The 14454-nt window shown below is 40.1% G+C and overlaps 1 protein-coding gene across 1 annotated transcript in view; it reads right to left on the minus strand.

The window, feature by feature from the left end:
* LAMA4 (laminin subunit alpha 4) overlaps positions 1-14454 on the minus strand; it is a 466993-nt gene that overhangs the window by 202843 nt on the left and 249696 nt on the right. Inside the window, exons 12-13 of the mRNA XM_085611379.1 lie at positions 9083-9250; positions 3179-3375 (exon numbers count right to left, since the gene is read on the minus strand). Coding sequence (XP_085467505.1) covers positions 3179-3375; positions 9083-9250 — 365 coding nt within the window. The remainder of the gene's footprint in view (positions 1-3178; positions 3376-9082; positions 9251-14454) is intronic.

Below are 14454 nucleotides of genomic sequence, written 5' to 3' on the forward strand. Positions count from 1 at the left end.
GTGTCGTGCTCTGAAGCAGGAAGCACAGTCTCCCTCCCCTAAGCAAATCACAATGCTGCATTGCAGCATTGTGATTGGTCTGAGCAGCGCATATCGTCGCTCAGATGCAGGATGGGAGCCTGTGCATGTTCCTCGTCAGCTGCGTAATGCAGCCTGGTGGGGAACATGCAAAGTGTGCAGGACTGTTTAGCCAGCCCACCATTCCTCCCCTTGCTCGCTGTGACGACAGCTAAGCCCCGCCCCGTAAAGCTGCATGAAAAAGGGAAAATAAAATTCTAATTATGGAGTGTTATATAATTTTATTTTTCCTTTTCTCCACACCAATATTTTAGCGGGTGGCACTCCTACGCCTTAGCGGGGGATCCTCCACTCCTTGGGAGGAAGGGTGTAGATGAGACACTAACAAGGCTTTCATATTCTACCTGCACCCCCAAATGGTTTGCTCTTGGACACTTAAGAAAAATTACCTGAATTAATTTGGTTGGGTTACAATAGATCACAATAAGCATGACCAGGCCCCCTTCATTATAAAACAATGAAAATAATGGTCTATTGTTCTTATGGGCAGCTTCTATTAACAATGGTCGGACCTGACATTTATAGCTGACTAACCTGGTGATGCTTCTGGAAAATATTAAGGGTCATTATCCACTAATCTTGGAGTAACAGTGCATAACTACCACCTTCTAATAATACATGTACTTAGGTTATGTCTATGGTGAGTATTACTTATTTCTCCTCTTAGCCAAATTGTCTCATGATGCCTTTTGTCATATAAAGTGTGGAACCTCTACTAAATTACCTCAACACATCATTAACTCTGGCTTATTTGCCTGCCATTTATATGAAATTCATAAAGGGCCTGATTCGCAACAGTAAGCTTACACTTTGGTGTGAGTTTACAATCGTTTGCTAATTACAAAGGGATTTACGAGTATTATCTTTACAAGTGGGGAGCTTCCGCACATAAAAAGACCTATTTTTTGTGCAGAGATTTCGCACTCATAAAGATACTACTCGTAAATCCCTTTGTGAATAAAAACTGTCGTAAACTTACACATAAGTGAAAATTTACCTTTGTGAATCAGACCCATGTGTATATTGTGTGAGCAAAAACACCTCAGTCTGAAATCAGAATTCAGTTTATCTTAATCCGGTCACCATTTATGAATGCTGGAAGTTTTTTAGGTTTTTCAGCCAGTGGGCGATTAAGTTGCTTAATTAAACTGCTTGACTGGGCAGGAAAGCACATTAAGAAATGACTTCCAAGAATATCCTACCCTAAAAGGGTTAGTAAGAAGAAATTCCTGGGACTTGTCTGGAAACCATAAAGTCAGTATGAAATGAAACGGTCAGGCTCCCTTTTGGTCCATTGGAGACTCTGGATCCTGTGTCTCTAAAAGACATAGGTTAAACTTTTCTGTTGTGCTCATGGAGGCGTGTAATATCTTAGCAGAACAATGGGTGGATTTACTTATCAGAGAGATGCCTGGGATAAAGACCAGAAAGTAAGGGTCTAATTACAATCTTGTCAGACAGGGTTACTCCGTTACAAACGTGATGGATATCCTGTCTGCCGTTTTATGGTATTACAAGTTCCATAGAATATAACGGAATTGTAATACGGCAGACGGGATATCCGTCATGTTTGTGACAGAGTAACCCTATCCTCCAAGATCGTAATCAGGCCCTAAGTCTTTTAGGCCTTGTATTATTGTATTTGCTACAGAACTCCGGCAGGACACATTGGGAATAGCAGGGGATTGGTTTAGGGATACCTTCAATTGACACAATAGTTTTTCTATTGCCATACTATCCAAACTGCTTTAGAAATCCCTCCTGGATGCACAGCCCACACCTGTAGAAGAGAAAAGACAGAAATATCTATTTTCCTCTTAGATAAAATGCATGTAGGCGAATCCTAGCCTCACTTGTAATGCTGATTGTATAACTATTGGTCTGAGAACTTTGAAATAATGCCTTTCCTGCATTAATTCTCTTTGTATTTATTGAGGTGCCGGTGTCTGAATAATATTGTACCAGGGAATGAAACATAGATTGGAGAGTAATCAAATACAAGAACTAGTCTACCCACTCTGCTTTCTCTGATTGACGATTATAACATTATATGGAGGATTACATTTAGCTGTGCAGGTACAACTAAAAATGTTCCCAAACATGTTTATGTTTCAAAACCAGGTCACACCTGATTTTATAGGGTGTATAACTCATGGAATTGCAAAGATATCCAGGCTAAACCCTATGAGTTAGGAGCAAGCAAATATTTCAACCTGGTCAAAGTTGCTGAAAAAGCATTTAAGACATGACAAGAAAACAGTATCAAGGGGTCGCTACTGCGTTTGAGAGAGTGGGCCCATCATTATTAACAAGCCACAAGGTTTACAGGAAGTGTGGGATGGGAAGTAGTGTAGAAGTTTCAAAATTGTGAAAGCTGATAATGTGGAGGGCACCAGCTAATGCCCACAGGTGCTCTGTCTTTAACAGCTGGTGTTTTGCTTATTAAGTGAAACTGGAAGGCAACAAATTGATAAATACTCGAAGAGTACAGATATGACAAGCGGATGCTGTTTCCATAACAACTATGCAACTGTAGAGAAGATGCATGTGCTTTGTTGCCACTAAAACAAATAAGAATCATTTAGGGTCTCAGCATATTCATATAGGATGAACTTGGTCTTTATCACATTTGATTATGCTGTGTTTGAAAGTTAGATCATCTGGAGAGAGGTGTTGGGCAGGCATAAGCTTTTTTAGATAAAAAAAAGTTCCTTTGTGTATCTTAAGCAACACCTCTTATCTACGGCCATAGGTATGTTTTCAAAAACTGAATATTTATGGCTACTAAGTATGTTAAATTGGAAGATCCTACCTATTCGGGTGAATTTGTGAAGTGATAATTTAGAATGGAAAGTCTTGGTTTGAACAGAAAGGGTCTGGTTCATTGAATATGTATTGCATTTGACAATTGTGTTTTGAAATGAATCTTCCTGGTGTGTATGTTGGTCTTTTGAGTATGTCTCACCATCTCTGTAGTGGTTAACTGAATGTGTGTTTTATGAGCCTGACTTGTTGATGCAAGTGATTTTTATCAAGGCCTGCGAGGAAGTATGTGGGGACAATAATAATACGTCTAATATGTGTGGCAGCACTTTCTTACCCCATATTCCTGGAGTCTGGCCTCATTATCACTGTTCTTCTCCTTTGTTTTTCTGACATGCCTGCGAGCCTCATCCAGAGCTTCCCGCAGGTCTGAGAGCAGAGCCTGCTTCTCACTCAGCTGATCCAATATCATGGGTATGAGAGAGAGAGTAGTATTCTGCAACGGCAACCATTCTTTCTGAACTCGGAACAACACTGGGAAAAAGCAAAGGGCAGATTATATTTTTCCTACTGTCATTTCCATTTTGATGTAAATTTGATTGAAAATGATGAGACCAGTTCGGCGGAATCTGCTAGATCCTTGCCACAAACCATAGTTAGATCTCTAACTGAATATGACCAGGGTCAAACATGGAATTCTAGGGGGATTGTTAATATAGGGTATAATGAACACTATAAAATTGGTAAACAGTATATTCTAATGATTCTGCACTGGTCACATACTAGAATTAGAAATGACAGTGCACACTTTTCTTCCACGCAAATGCTAACAATCTTTATTGAAACGTTTCTTGAACTGCATGAATATATATAGATAACTGTGTAATATAATCAAATAATGCATGCCATTTAGGGACTCTTGTGACATGATAATAAACAATGCAGAAATAAATCATGTTCTTTGTAAATGTTAACAGAATCTCAAGGCAGCCTTTGTGGCCACCAAACATATAACCTGTAGCTCAATGAAATGAGATCAGTCCCATTGCAAGAAAGTGGACATTTATTTTGGGTGCTTGGATGCCCATCTCAAGGAAAAACATTATCCCATCAGGTTGAACCACAAAAGGCACCAAATTAACCTGAGCACAGCCCCCTGATAGCTATGGCACAGATCAGACAGGCTTAACTTAAGGCAAAATGTAAAGTATATATGCAGTACCAAAACTGTAACTAAGTCAAATCATCAAACAGTAAAAACACCAAACAATAAAAATCCCAAACTGATTAGAGAAGTTGAGCAATTTAAAGAAAACAAAATGACACAAAAAAATCCAATAAGATGAACCAGAGATATGCATTTTTAGAATTGCAAGTGAAAATAGAGTGAAACAGTGCTAAGAGCCAATGATAGTCTATGGTTGCTGTAGACCAGGGGCTATGAGCACTTTGAGGCTGAGTGCAATAGATCATGAGGAGGATACACCAAGAGTCCCCATTTAAGGATTTTACCTTCGAACTTAGGGCTTGATTTACAAAGGTAAACTTACACTTTTGTGTAAGTTTACTATTTTTATGGGTATTCACAAACTATGAGTTAATAGAAAGTTTATGACTGCAGAGACTCTGTAGTCACAGCAGAGAACCCTGCCAATAAAAAGATAGGGCAGCTCCCCACGTCCATGCAATGGTTTCTGGTCTGGGAGCAGTTTTCACACCTCATTCAAGTCAAGCAGTGGCAAACCAGCTGTCAGCATGCTATTGCTACTTAGACTACTGGAGGTTTAGCAGGTAAAAGGTAGCTTTCTAAAAGTTTGCTTTTCTAAATATTTATAAAAAATCCAACATTACCATTTAAATAGATATTTTTATAAATATTAAACATAGTTTTTGTGTGATTTTTATACCCGTTTCCTTCAAAAGTTACAGTTTAAAATGTATAATCTGTATTTTGATATTTTCTAGGTTTCAGAAACAGGCCTGCCATTGAAAATAGCTTTCAGGGGCTAGTCACTGGAGGATATGCAAATTTAAATTTTGCACAGGTTCCACATTTAAATAGCAGGCACCCTACCTTGTGAGTAACAAGGTTTTCTTAGAGTTGACTTATTAATATTAAAAAGCAGTGTTTCCTGCCTGTAAATTAGATTATTTTGACAGGTTCGACAGCAGGTTTTTAGACTGCTGCTGTTAGGCTAAACACGGTAGACCTGTAGTCATGTATTACAAGCTCACTATGTGGATGACACAATAGGGGCTGCAGTCCACAGGTGGCATTTACCTTCTAGACCCTGGGTGAATTTTCTACACTGTATGTTAGGGACCTGTAAGCAAGTTAAATATGTTCAGTCAGTGGTAAGCCAATTTAACCATTTTTCAAGGGTGAGCACAGGTAATTTACTCTTGTTTAGCTGGGGAAAACTGAACAGAGTTCTAAGCCCAGCAAAAATAGGGTCCAGAAAAAGGCTAAATAAATTTGTGTTGACCCTTCAGAAAAGGCAGTTGTGTTATACCCATGAATTTTGAACAGAAATTGTTTATTTGAACGGAATTCACATGAATTTTGAGTTAGAAAATCCCGGCCCATTGTGTGATGTGAGAGCCAAACACGAAATACAAAACTTCATATATGCACAGACACACATATGACTCGCCATGCCCCACACTCAATAAAATGCAGACCAGGAATTGAAAACTCTTTATAAAATGTGTTTTCATCATAGTGAAGACAACTTGTTTGGCAATTTGGGTACCTTGGGTTCATTACTGAGCAGTTATGTTGGACTGCAATTATAAACATTATTTTGCTACACTGCTTGATTTCTACAGAAACTCCAAAATCTATAATGAGGTTATTATTCCTACCCTACCTCTCCTGTTCCACCTTTTGTTCTAGATGGTAAAGATAGTTACGCCTCTTTAATTCTGTGAATTTTAGTTAACATGGCCGATGTCCGTGTTTTTCTCTCAGGTCATGTGACATTTTTTGCTGTCACACTCTACTCCATTGCACATCGAATATTTGGTGCTACTAAGGGTTTTGTGACATCCCTTGTAAGTGGACCCTGTGTGGTACATATTTCTTGGCTGACCGTATACATTCTAAAGGTAGAAGCCAGTAGTAGCCAAGCTAATTTGTACAACATTTAAACAGTATGATCTACAAACATCGTAAACTATGGTTTCTGTGGTTGTTGTATAGTGTCATCACAGGAATCTTGGGGGACAATCATAACGCATTAAAATATACACTTCTGATTATTCAAGCTTCATTTATGTTTCCATTCTATAGCGTACACATTTGGAAATACCATTTTTTCTATTATGTGCCAGTGTTTGGTTAATAACAAACTGAAACTGGATTGTTATTTACAGAGAAGGGGTGACAGATCGAGAACTTGCCATTCAAAACCAGAGTACATGTATCTGATTGTATTTAAATAAATAGCAAATAAGATCCATTGACATGCAGTTGTGGTTTGCCCTTGTCTGTACATTCATTAGTTATGATATTGTTAAATATTTTATAACTTTTTATAGAAGAAATTTTTATGAAATATGAATGAGCTTTTCCTATTCTGTTTGATTATTTTCAAATTGCATGCAAATTTAAAGCTGCAAATACAGGCAAATTAAAACAATATTTTGTGGATGGTTGTATGTATTTTCTAAGTTATTCTCATCAGTGATCGCACCTGCTTGGATTTCTTTAAGACAGCCATTGTTGGGGACCATTAAGATGCATGGCGCTTATAAAATTACAATAAAGAAGCTGTCTCACAGATTACAGAACCCTGGCTAAAACGAAAAAGGGTTGTTTATACTATTTCTATGTAGTGTGATATTTGTATGAATTGTGCTACACACACATGCATGTATAGGAATAGATACAAACATATGTATCTGCTGGTATTTGTAGACAGCGAAATGTACATAGAGACCAACCCTGTGCTGAAAGTTTTGGAGGGAGTTTGGAAGATGATACACAAGAGTGTATGGATTTTACATACTTCAAATATACATTACATTTCAAACGTTTAATATTTTTGGGAGATTCTCTATTACAGCCTTATAGCCCACCATAGCAGGCTGTACCGGCCATTAAAGGACAGCTCCAGGGTTAAAGGCCCGAGCCAAAAGAGAGGGCCTTTAACAAAGGAGTATGGCCCGTTATGGAGGGCTATAAGGCTATTAGAACATTCCACCGACAGAGGGCAGAAAGTTCTAAATATTAAAACAAAGGCCTCACAGAGCCCGAGGGGGTTGAAATCCCCTCAGGCTCCGTGAGGCCTTTTTTCACAGCAACAGCTGTGAACAAAGGCGAACACTGGAATGTTGATGCTCTGGAGCACTCCATTGTCTTCAATAGAGCGATCAACATTCCAATGTTCTAATACAATTTATAGTCTATAAATACATTTTACTGAAGGGCTGTGGTGCTCGGGGAAGTGTGAGGTTTGGATATAATGCCGCTGTACCTCCTTTGTGACTGTGCTGCCATGGACACACAAGTTTAACCCCTCAACTTGGTTGTGCCGGTCTTTACTATCAACCTCTACTTTACATGCTAGTGATATTAGAATCTAACTTGACTTCAAAGATCGAATAACATATAGGCAAGCTCCAAAAAATATTCCCACATTAAGTTATTTAATGCAGCACTTTACTGTGCAGTCAGGACATTTTTTTTTCTCATAATCAAATACAATGTTAGTTTAGCTCTTATAATTACATTTTCTTAAACAGCGTTGTTAACCTGACTGCTGATATGTGAATTTCATTAGAATTTTCCATTACATGTGTCAATATGTGAAAGGTAAGGCAAGTGTAAACGTTTTAAATGTACTCAAATTGTAGAACATTGGATTGTTGAGAGCTCCTTTTGGGATAATGAAATAGCTCCAGGCTTATAATGGCTTGTATAAGCCTTCTGATCGAGAATTCCAATGTTTGTCTTTCTGTTTTTCTATTTTTAATTTAGAATATTCTACCCTCAGTATGTTCTTATAGCCTTATAGCCACACTGCCTCAGGCTATAGCAGTTGTTAAATGCCCCCTCCCTCTGTATAGGCCCTCGCTTGCGTCTCGGGCCTATAACTAAGGTTCAGGGCCTTTAACAACTGGTATGGCCCTCAGCAGCAGCTGCGGGCCCCCCTAATGGGTGACCATGCCCCCTCTCCTTTTTTAGGAAAAGTCAGCCTGACAGACACTCTTTAGATGACCTGAGCTAGACGTGCAAAATGCGCAGGCTCCTGGCTGCCTTAGCAGAACTTTGCTGTGCTGATGTTGTCACAGCTTCTGGGGGTGTGACCTCTTCAGCCTGGCAAAGCACTTCATGGCTCTTCCTCTCATAATGAGGGGAAGTGTCACTGATTGCCTCGGACCTGGGGGGCTTCATTTTTAAGCCATGCAGTGCCCAGAGCTGAGTGTTAATCCTGATCACAGAGTACTGTTTTGAAACAATTACGCCATTTAAAAAAAATAATTGTGCTAAATAAAATCACTCTATCTATTTAAAAAAAGAAAACATTACTTTCAAATACATACGAACTTAAAAATTTTGAGCTGAATGGTATGTGTCTTGTTACATAGCTAGATCCCTTGCCTATATATCAGTTAATATGGGATAAATGCTTATCTACAAAGCCTCAAAATATTAAAAGGGCCAAATTTAAGGACTGCAGGCTTAACTATGGGGCTGTCCTAGGTATTCATATTCTCATCAACCGCATATGTACTAGAGTCCAGAAAAATTATTCCAATGCTTGTTTTGCAACAGCGAGGTCAAACACAGATTGTGAAGATGTTCGGCTTTTGGACTCTTCAAATGCTGTGCTATTGGCCTATTCAGAGACGTTTTAAGGCAAGAGTAAAGTGAACAATTGTCACCTTCCAAAGGCCCCCTGGGAAAGTAAACTTTTTATCTCACAGCCGTCTATTTCTTCATCTCAACCTTTACACTTATTAATCAATATTGTTTGATATAATGTGGTTTGAATTATCAGAAAATGAGTAATAAAACACAATATATTCCGACTGGGACCCTAATATATGTCTTGCCTAGGCCCAAAAAAATCCTTAAGATGATACTTGACCTATTTGCTTGTCTTCTGCTTTATTGATTGCTGCTTTTACAACGATTTGTCGCCAAGACTGGCATGGTTCATGCTACAAATACGTACAAAAATGAATAAATGAATAAATACATAGAGAGAACAGTGAAATAGATAAAAACACTCACACTCCTGTGCATTCTCTGCCTCAGTATCTGCCAACTGGTTTTGAAGTGTGAACACGCGTCGCCGGATCTCCTGCAGCATCTCCTCAGCTTTGGCCGATTTGCGGGCAATTTCTTTGGGGTTCACCTCGCCCTGCAGGCTTTCATAGTACTCTAGCTTTGACAAGGTTTCTGAGAAGAAACATACATGTTTATCCTAAGACACATTCTGTTTTTTACAATTCTTTTTATTTTATTAACAATTGTGTAACATAGTTTTAAGCACTACTTTGACATGCCATATTACATAATATACAAAATATAGAATTGAGCGAACCAACAAGTTACAAGAGCGAGCCGAGCCAGTGCTGAGTCAATGATCTGGCTTGGCTCTTACACACTGTGAATGAGCCGAGCCCTGAAAATGTTTGCAATGGAAATCATATAACAAACATCATATTATATATGATGAATTCTCCTTAAAATTCAAAAAAGTCTATTTCTTTAACATATGGAAACTTTGACATTCATACATCACATTATAGCTCTGTACTGAGAAGCACTTATTAAAAGTGAGTTTTTAAACATGAACTTAGAATCATTCATGCCCCCCAACAACAAAGTCATAGGTGAACTAAGAAGCAAGACATTTGCCATGAGAGCCCTGTATGTGGCCCAGATTCTTAAAGATAGAGCCCCATTTTAGCCTATTAAATCAAACAAAATAGGTTATTTTTTACTGCTGATATTCTCGACACATGTATTTGAAGATGGTTTCATATGCAATAGTGAAGAAAAAGGGAGATCGGTAAAATAGGATAATTGCCTAAAATCAAGCAATTTGGTTAGGCAGTTAAGCCATGATGAATCAATGTTTTTTTTCTGGTTTCACATTGTGCAAATCAGCCTCTAAATAGGTATCACTTTGTCTCTTCTTTTTAACTGAGGGGCTTATTAAGAGTCTGTTGGTCCACGGACCGCCAGACTTACGTGGGTGCAGCAATATGGTTAAGGGGCCGGTGTGGATTCGCCAAGCATATTACGAGTTTCCTCACCGCCACACTTTTCATGGTGCTGCGACCACCATGAAAGTGTGGCAGTGTGACATGTTGTGCCCCCTGGTGCACATGCACCCCCAGTTCCTGCACAGCATGGACTTGACAGTCAATGCCCTGGACAAACTGCCTTTGATGCTCCCACTGCGGTGCCTTTTTCAAAGGCACCCCAGTGGGACCACCAAAGAACTGCCTGCCAGAGTAAAAATACGTTGTACTCTGGTGGGCGGTCATTAATGGCTTTGGCAGTCTCGGAGCGGGGCGGCAGTGTGGCGGCCCCGCTCTGAGACTGCCAAAGTCATAATAAGGCCCTAAGTGTTAATGCTTTCCTTTTACCTGTTGGTGCTTGAGGGCAGAACGAGGGTGGTAGGTAGAAGCCACATAAAAGCTCGACCCATTATGTGCTCAAGGTTCTTAATAGACCTCGAGCTGAGTCAGGCTTCAGGCTTCAGGCTTCAGCAAAACATAATGATGATCAGTGTTCCATTCACTCAGCAATATGGATTACAGTACCTACTACATTAGATGCAAATAGATGATCTAGTTTCATCACTTCACACATCTCTTGTTCGTTAAATTGCTGCTCTGAGTAATATCTTTGGGTGACAATGAGGTTTTGGTCTGTAACATTACATACATTTTTCAACCATCCAATAAAGAGAGAAAGAAAAGAACAAACTAAGGCTAAAACTGTGGATTGTTTACGTTGGTTATCTGTGTTCATTTATGTTGTCTGTGTTAAGGGGGAACAGGGCTTGTCAGTTAACGCAGTTTGTTGTGAGTGTGGTGCAACATCAGGGAGAGTTCTGTTGTGCTAAGGGGGTGCTTTCAAAGGGGCAGGTAGCTTTTCGCATTGTAAATCCTGAGTGGGCTTGGAGTTCCTTTCATGTATGCAATTGGGTCTTGTTTGTTCTCTCTTGTATTCTTTTTTTCTGCAGTAGATGTTGATTTTCCTTCCAACCTTCTCCATCTACTTGTGATGCTTGGATCTTAGTTTTTGGTTAGTTAAGCTCCTTTGCTGTCCTGTCCTGAGAGGAAAGTTGCCAACAGGTCTTTCCATTGACGTGAGGGAGGCTTTTCCCTCATTATTCCAGATTCTTGTATGTGTAAATTGGTGCTTTCTGCCTCCTCCCGTTTTTGTACCCTGTGTATCCACTGTGTTAGGGGAGGGAGGATGCAGACTTCCAGACTATCACCATTGCTTACTTGGCAAAAATAAGAGCCAGGTCTAGAAACCTGGTATCCATTTTACCAGGTCTGGGACGTGGAAATTTGCCAAGTAAGAAACTTTGTGGTGTACCTTGTCCTCTCCTTTCCATTAGAGTTAATAACTGTTTTACTCTGTCCTTCCAATATTGCGTGAAGTGGGGGCGGCGCTGCACTTGTAGTAGAACCCGGCTTCCACTTTTAAGATACAGGCATGGATAATAAACCACAATCAATACTACACACAAAACTGCAATGTTCATAGAAAAGTTTGAGCTACCGTGATCAGCACCTGAAAAACTCCAACAAATTCCCTAATTCTTCATGGTCAGTTATAGAGTTTTGAACTGGGATCCTCCTTGACTGGTTTGCACAAACACAGCAGGCGCTTTTAACATGACCTCATTTTAGATCTGTAAACTAATAGCACTAAAAGTGAAGAAGTGTTTACTTATTTGTAATATGGCTGTATGGTTCGTGCAGTAGGGTACATTAGCATCTTATGGGTGTGACTCAGACCAAAGTTGGTTATCTTTTGAATGAGGAGAAAGGGGAAAAACTATAATTCTCAGTGACAGTGGTCATAGAGAATGATTTATAACTGGACTAAAATGGGTTACAATTAAAGAGAAAGTTGCTAATGAGATTCTGTAGTTCACACCCACTACAGCAGACATTGTACCATAGTGTGGTATCAGATCTTATTGTCGAATACTTGACACCTAATGCAGAGTGTAAGATCCTTTAGGGGGCGATTCACACAGCTTTTTCCAGCTAAAGGTCCGTCTAATTCTTAGAATAAAGTCATATTTTACCCATGCATTATTTACACATGATATGCAAAGCTTGCAGAAATGCTTAACAGTTTAAATTATGCATAGATACCATATGCAAGCGCTGTGAAACCTATGTGAATATGTGAGCAAGTATGAAGGAGTGGAGTTCCCAGGGGTGTAACCTTGAAAAAAAGGAAAGGTAAAACACATGTACTGTACATTTTGTGGATGCCCAAAAAGTAGTAACCTTTACATCATTGGTAAAATTTTACAATCCATTATCTAAACCTAGGGATACACTAAAGTTATACCTTAATAATAGTGCGCAGGGTAATCTTAGGGGTGAAGTGCATCAACCAATTGTCACGACTTGCTCCCTGCGTTCTTGTGTCCACCACCAGGGGGCTGCACTGTGGGACTCTCCAGTGTCATAATAAGCTTCTGGACCCTCCCCTTCATGCATATACTGACTTCCAGCCTTTTGGACACTATTTGGGAATTTCCATCTATTCCCAATCCATGCCAGGTTTTGTGTAATCCAGTTTGCTCATGCTGGAAACTCCCTAGAATTCCCTGCTCCCTGCTTCGCCTCCACCCCTGCAGGCCAAGGATGGGTGGAGGAATTCAGCTTACTTGTGGCTGGCTGCTGCTAGCCTGCTCACACCTGATGCATGTAATTACTGTGAGCTCTTTTAAGCCCCAGCTCCCTTCAGTCCAGCGTTGGTCATTGTAGCTGTTTACCGGTGAGACTGACCCTTGTTTCCAGTGCTCCCTGAGCTTTTGCTATCCTTGTTTCCAGTGTTTACTGACCTTTTGCTATCCTTGTTTCCAGTGTTTCCTGAGCTTTAGTTATTCCTTGTTCCTGAGCTACAGCAGTTTCTCTTCTTCCTGAACAAGCACTGCCTGCAGTGCTACCGTGGCTTTTGAGCTTTTGCTAAATTCTTGTCGTGCTCCAGCACAGCCTTCAGTGCTGCTTTGTTTTCGTGATTCCTGATCCAGCCCCATTCTAGTATACCCTTGTAGCCTCCCTTCTGCATATCCTTTTCCAGTATCTTCCTTTCTTCCCATTTCCTTGGTTCCAGTTCCTAGTTTGCTGTCTTGCTTCTGTTACCTTGTATGTTTGTTACCTGCTTTCTGCCAAGTGTGCCCTGTGATTTCCTTCTTTTCCTGTTAAGCACTCTGCCTTGCTAGCTCCTTGTCTATTGTGCTTGTGTTTAGTTCTACCCCCTTGCTGTTACTGCCTTGCGTGTTCCTGTTTGATCGCCAGGATCCGTGGGCACAGCAGACTACCTAGGTGGTGTTTCTTGTTCACTGTGAGTATTGTCTTTGAGTTACATTTATAACATCACCATAAGTATAAGCTCCACAGACCCTGCCTTTGTATTCATATCCTATATTCACTTAAAAAACCATAGGTTTCACACATGTTATAGTTAGCTGGACATTTCACTCGTAAGAAACCAATGAAATTCCCCCGTTATAGTTACTGCAGGCAACTATAACTCACGCGACCGCAATCCTCTGCTGATTACGTCAGATATTACATCACTGTATTTAGACACTTATTTACCCATGTCTTCTTCCATTAATCTTTAGCTATACATATATTACAAATATTTATTTTTCAGAAAGACACATATGTCATCAGTGATGTAATATCTGACGTCATCAGCAGAGGATTGCGGTCGCGTGAGTTATAGGTGCCTGCAGTAACTATAACGGGGGAATTTCATTGGTTTTTTACGAGTGAAATGTACAGCTAACTATAACATGTGTGAAACCTATGGTTTTTTAAGTGAATTTGCAAGGTTTTTTAAATGCTAATTCGTAACTATAACGTGTGTGAAACCTATGGTTTTTTCAGTGAATTTGTATGGTTTTTTAAATGTTAAGTTATGTTTTTTTTTTTTTTCAGGTTTTACACCGCGCGCGCACCGTGCGCGCTCTGTGGGCAGTCGGTGCGCTTCGCGCACCGAGCGCCCACGGTTCGCAGTGCGCGCAGGGTGCGCGCACCTCGCGATTTAAAAAAAAAAAATTGTTTTTTTCTCCCTTGGGGGTCCTTCTGTGACCCCCTGACCAAGGCTAGGGGGTCAGGAACTGTCCACTCTGCCCCCTTTTCACGTTCTCCACCTTTGTTTTTCACCCCCTCAGACTGCGAGAGACAAAATGGCGGCCGACACTTCCTTGTTTCGACCGATTCGAATGTTTACAGACATCTAACAACCAATCAGAATTGCGCTCGCGCACAGCAGGTTGCGCGCACCGTGCGCGCACGGTGCACGCGTATAGATATTGGTATGCTTTTAAATGTTATCTTCTCAGGAAATACTGAACAGATTTACACCAGACCTGCAAAAGG

The sequence above is a fragment of the Triturus cristatus genome, chromosome 6 (assembly GCF_964204655.1).
Source record: "Triturus cristatus chromosome 6, aTriCri1.1, whole genome shotgun sequence".
Classification (NCBI taxonomy): Eukaryota; Metazoa; Chordata; class Amphibia; order Caudata; family Salamandridae; genus Triturus; species Triturus cristatus.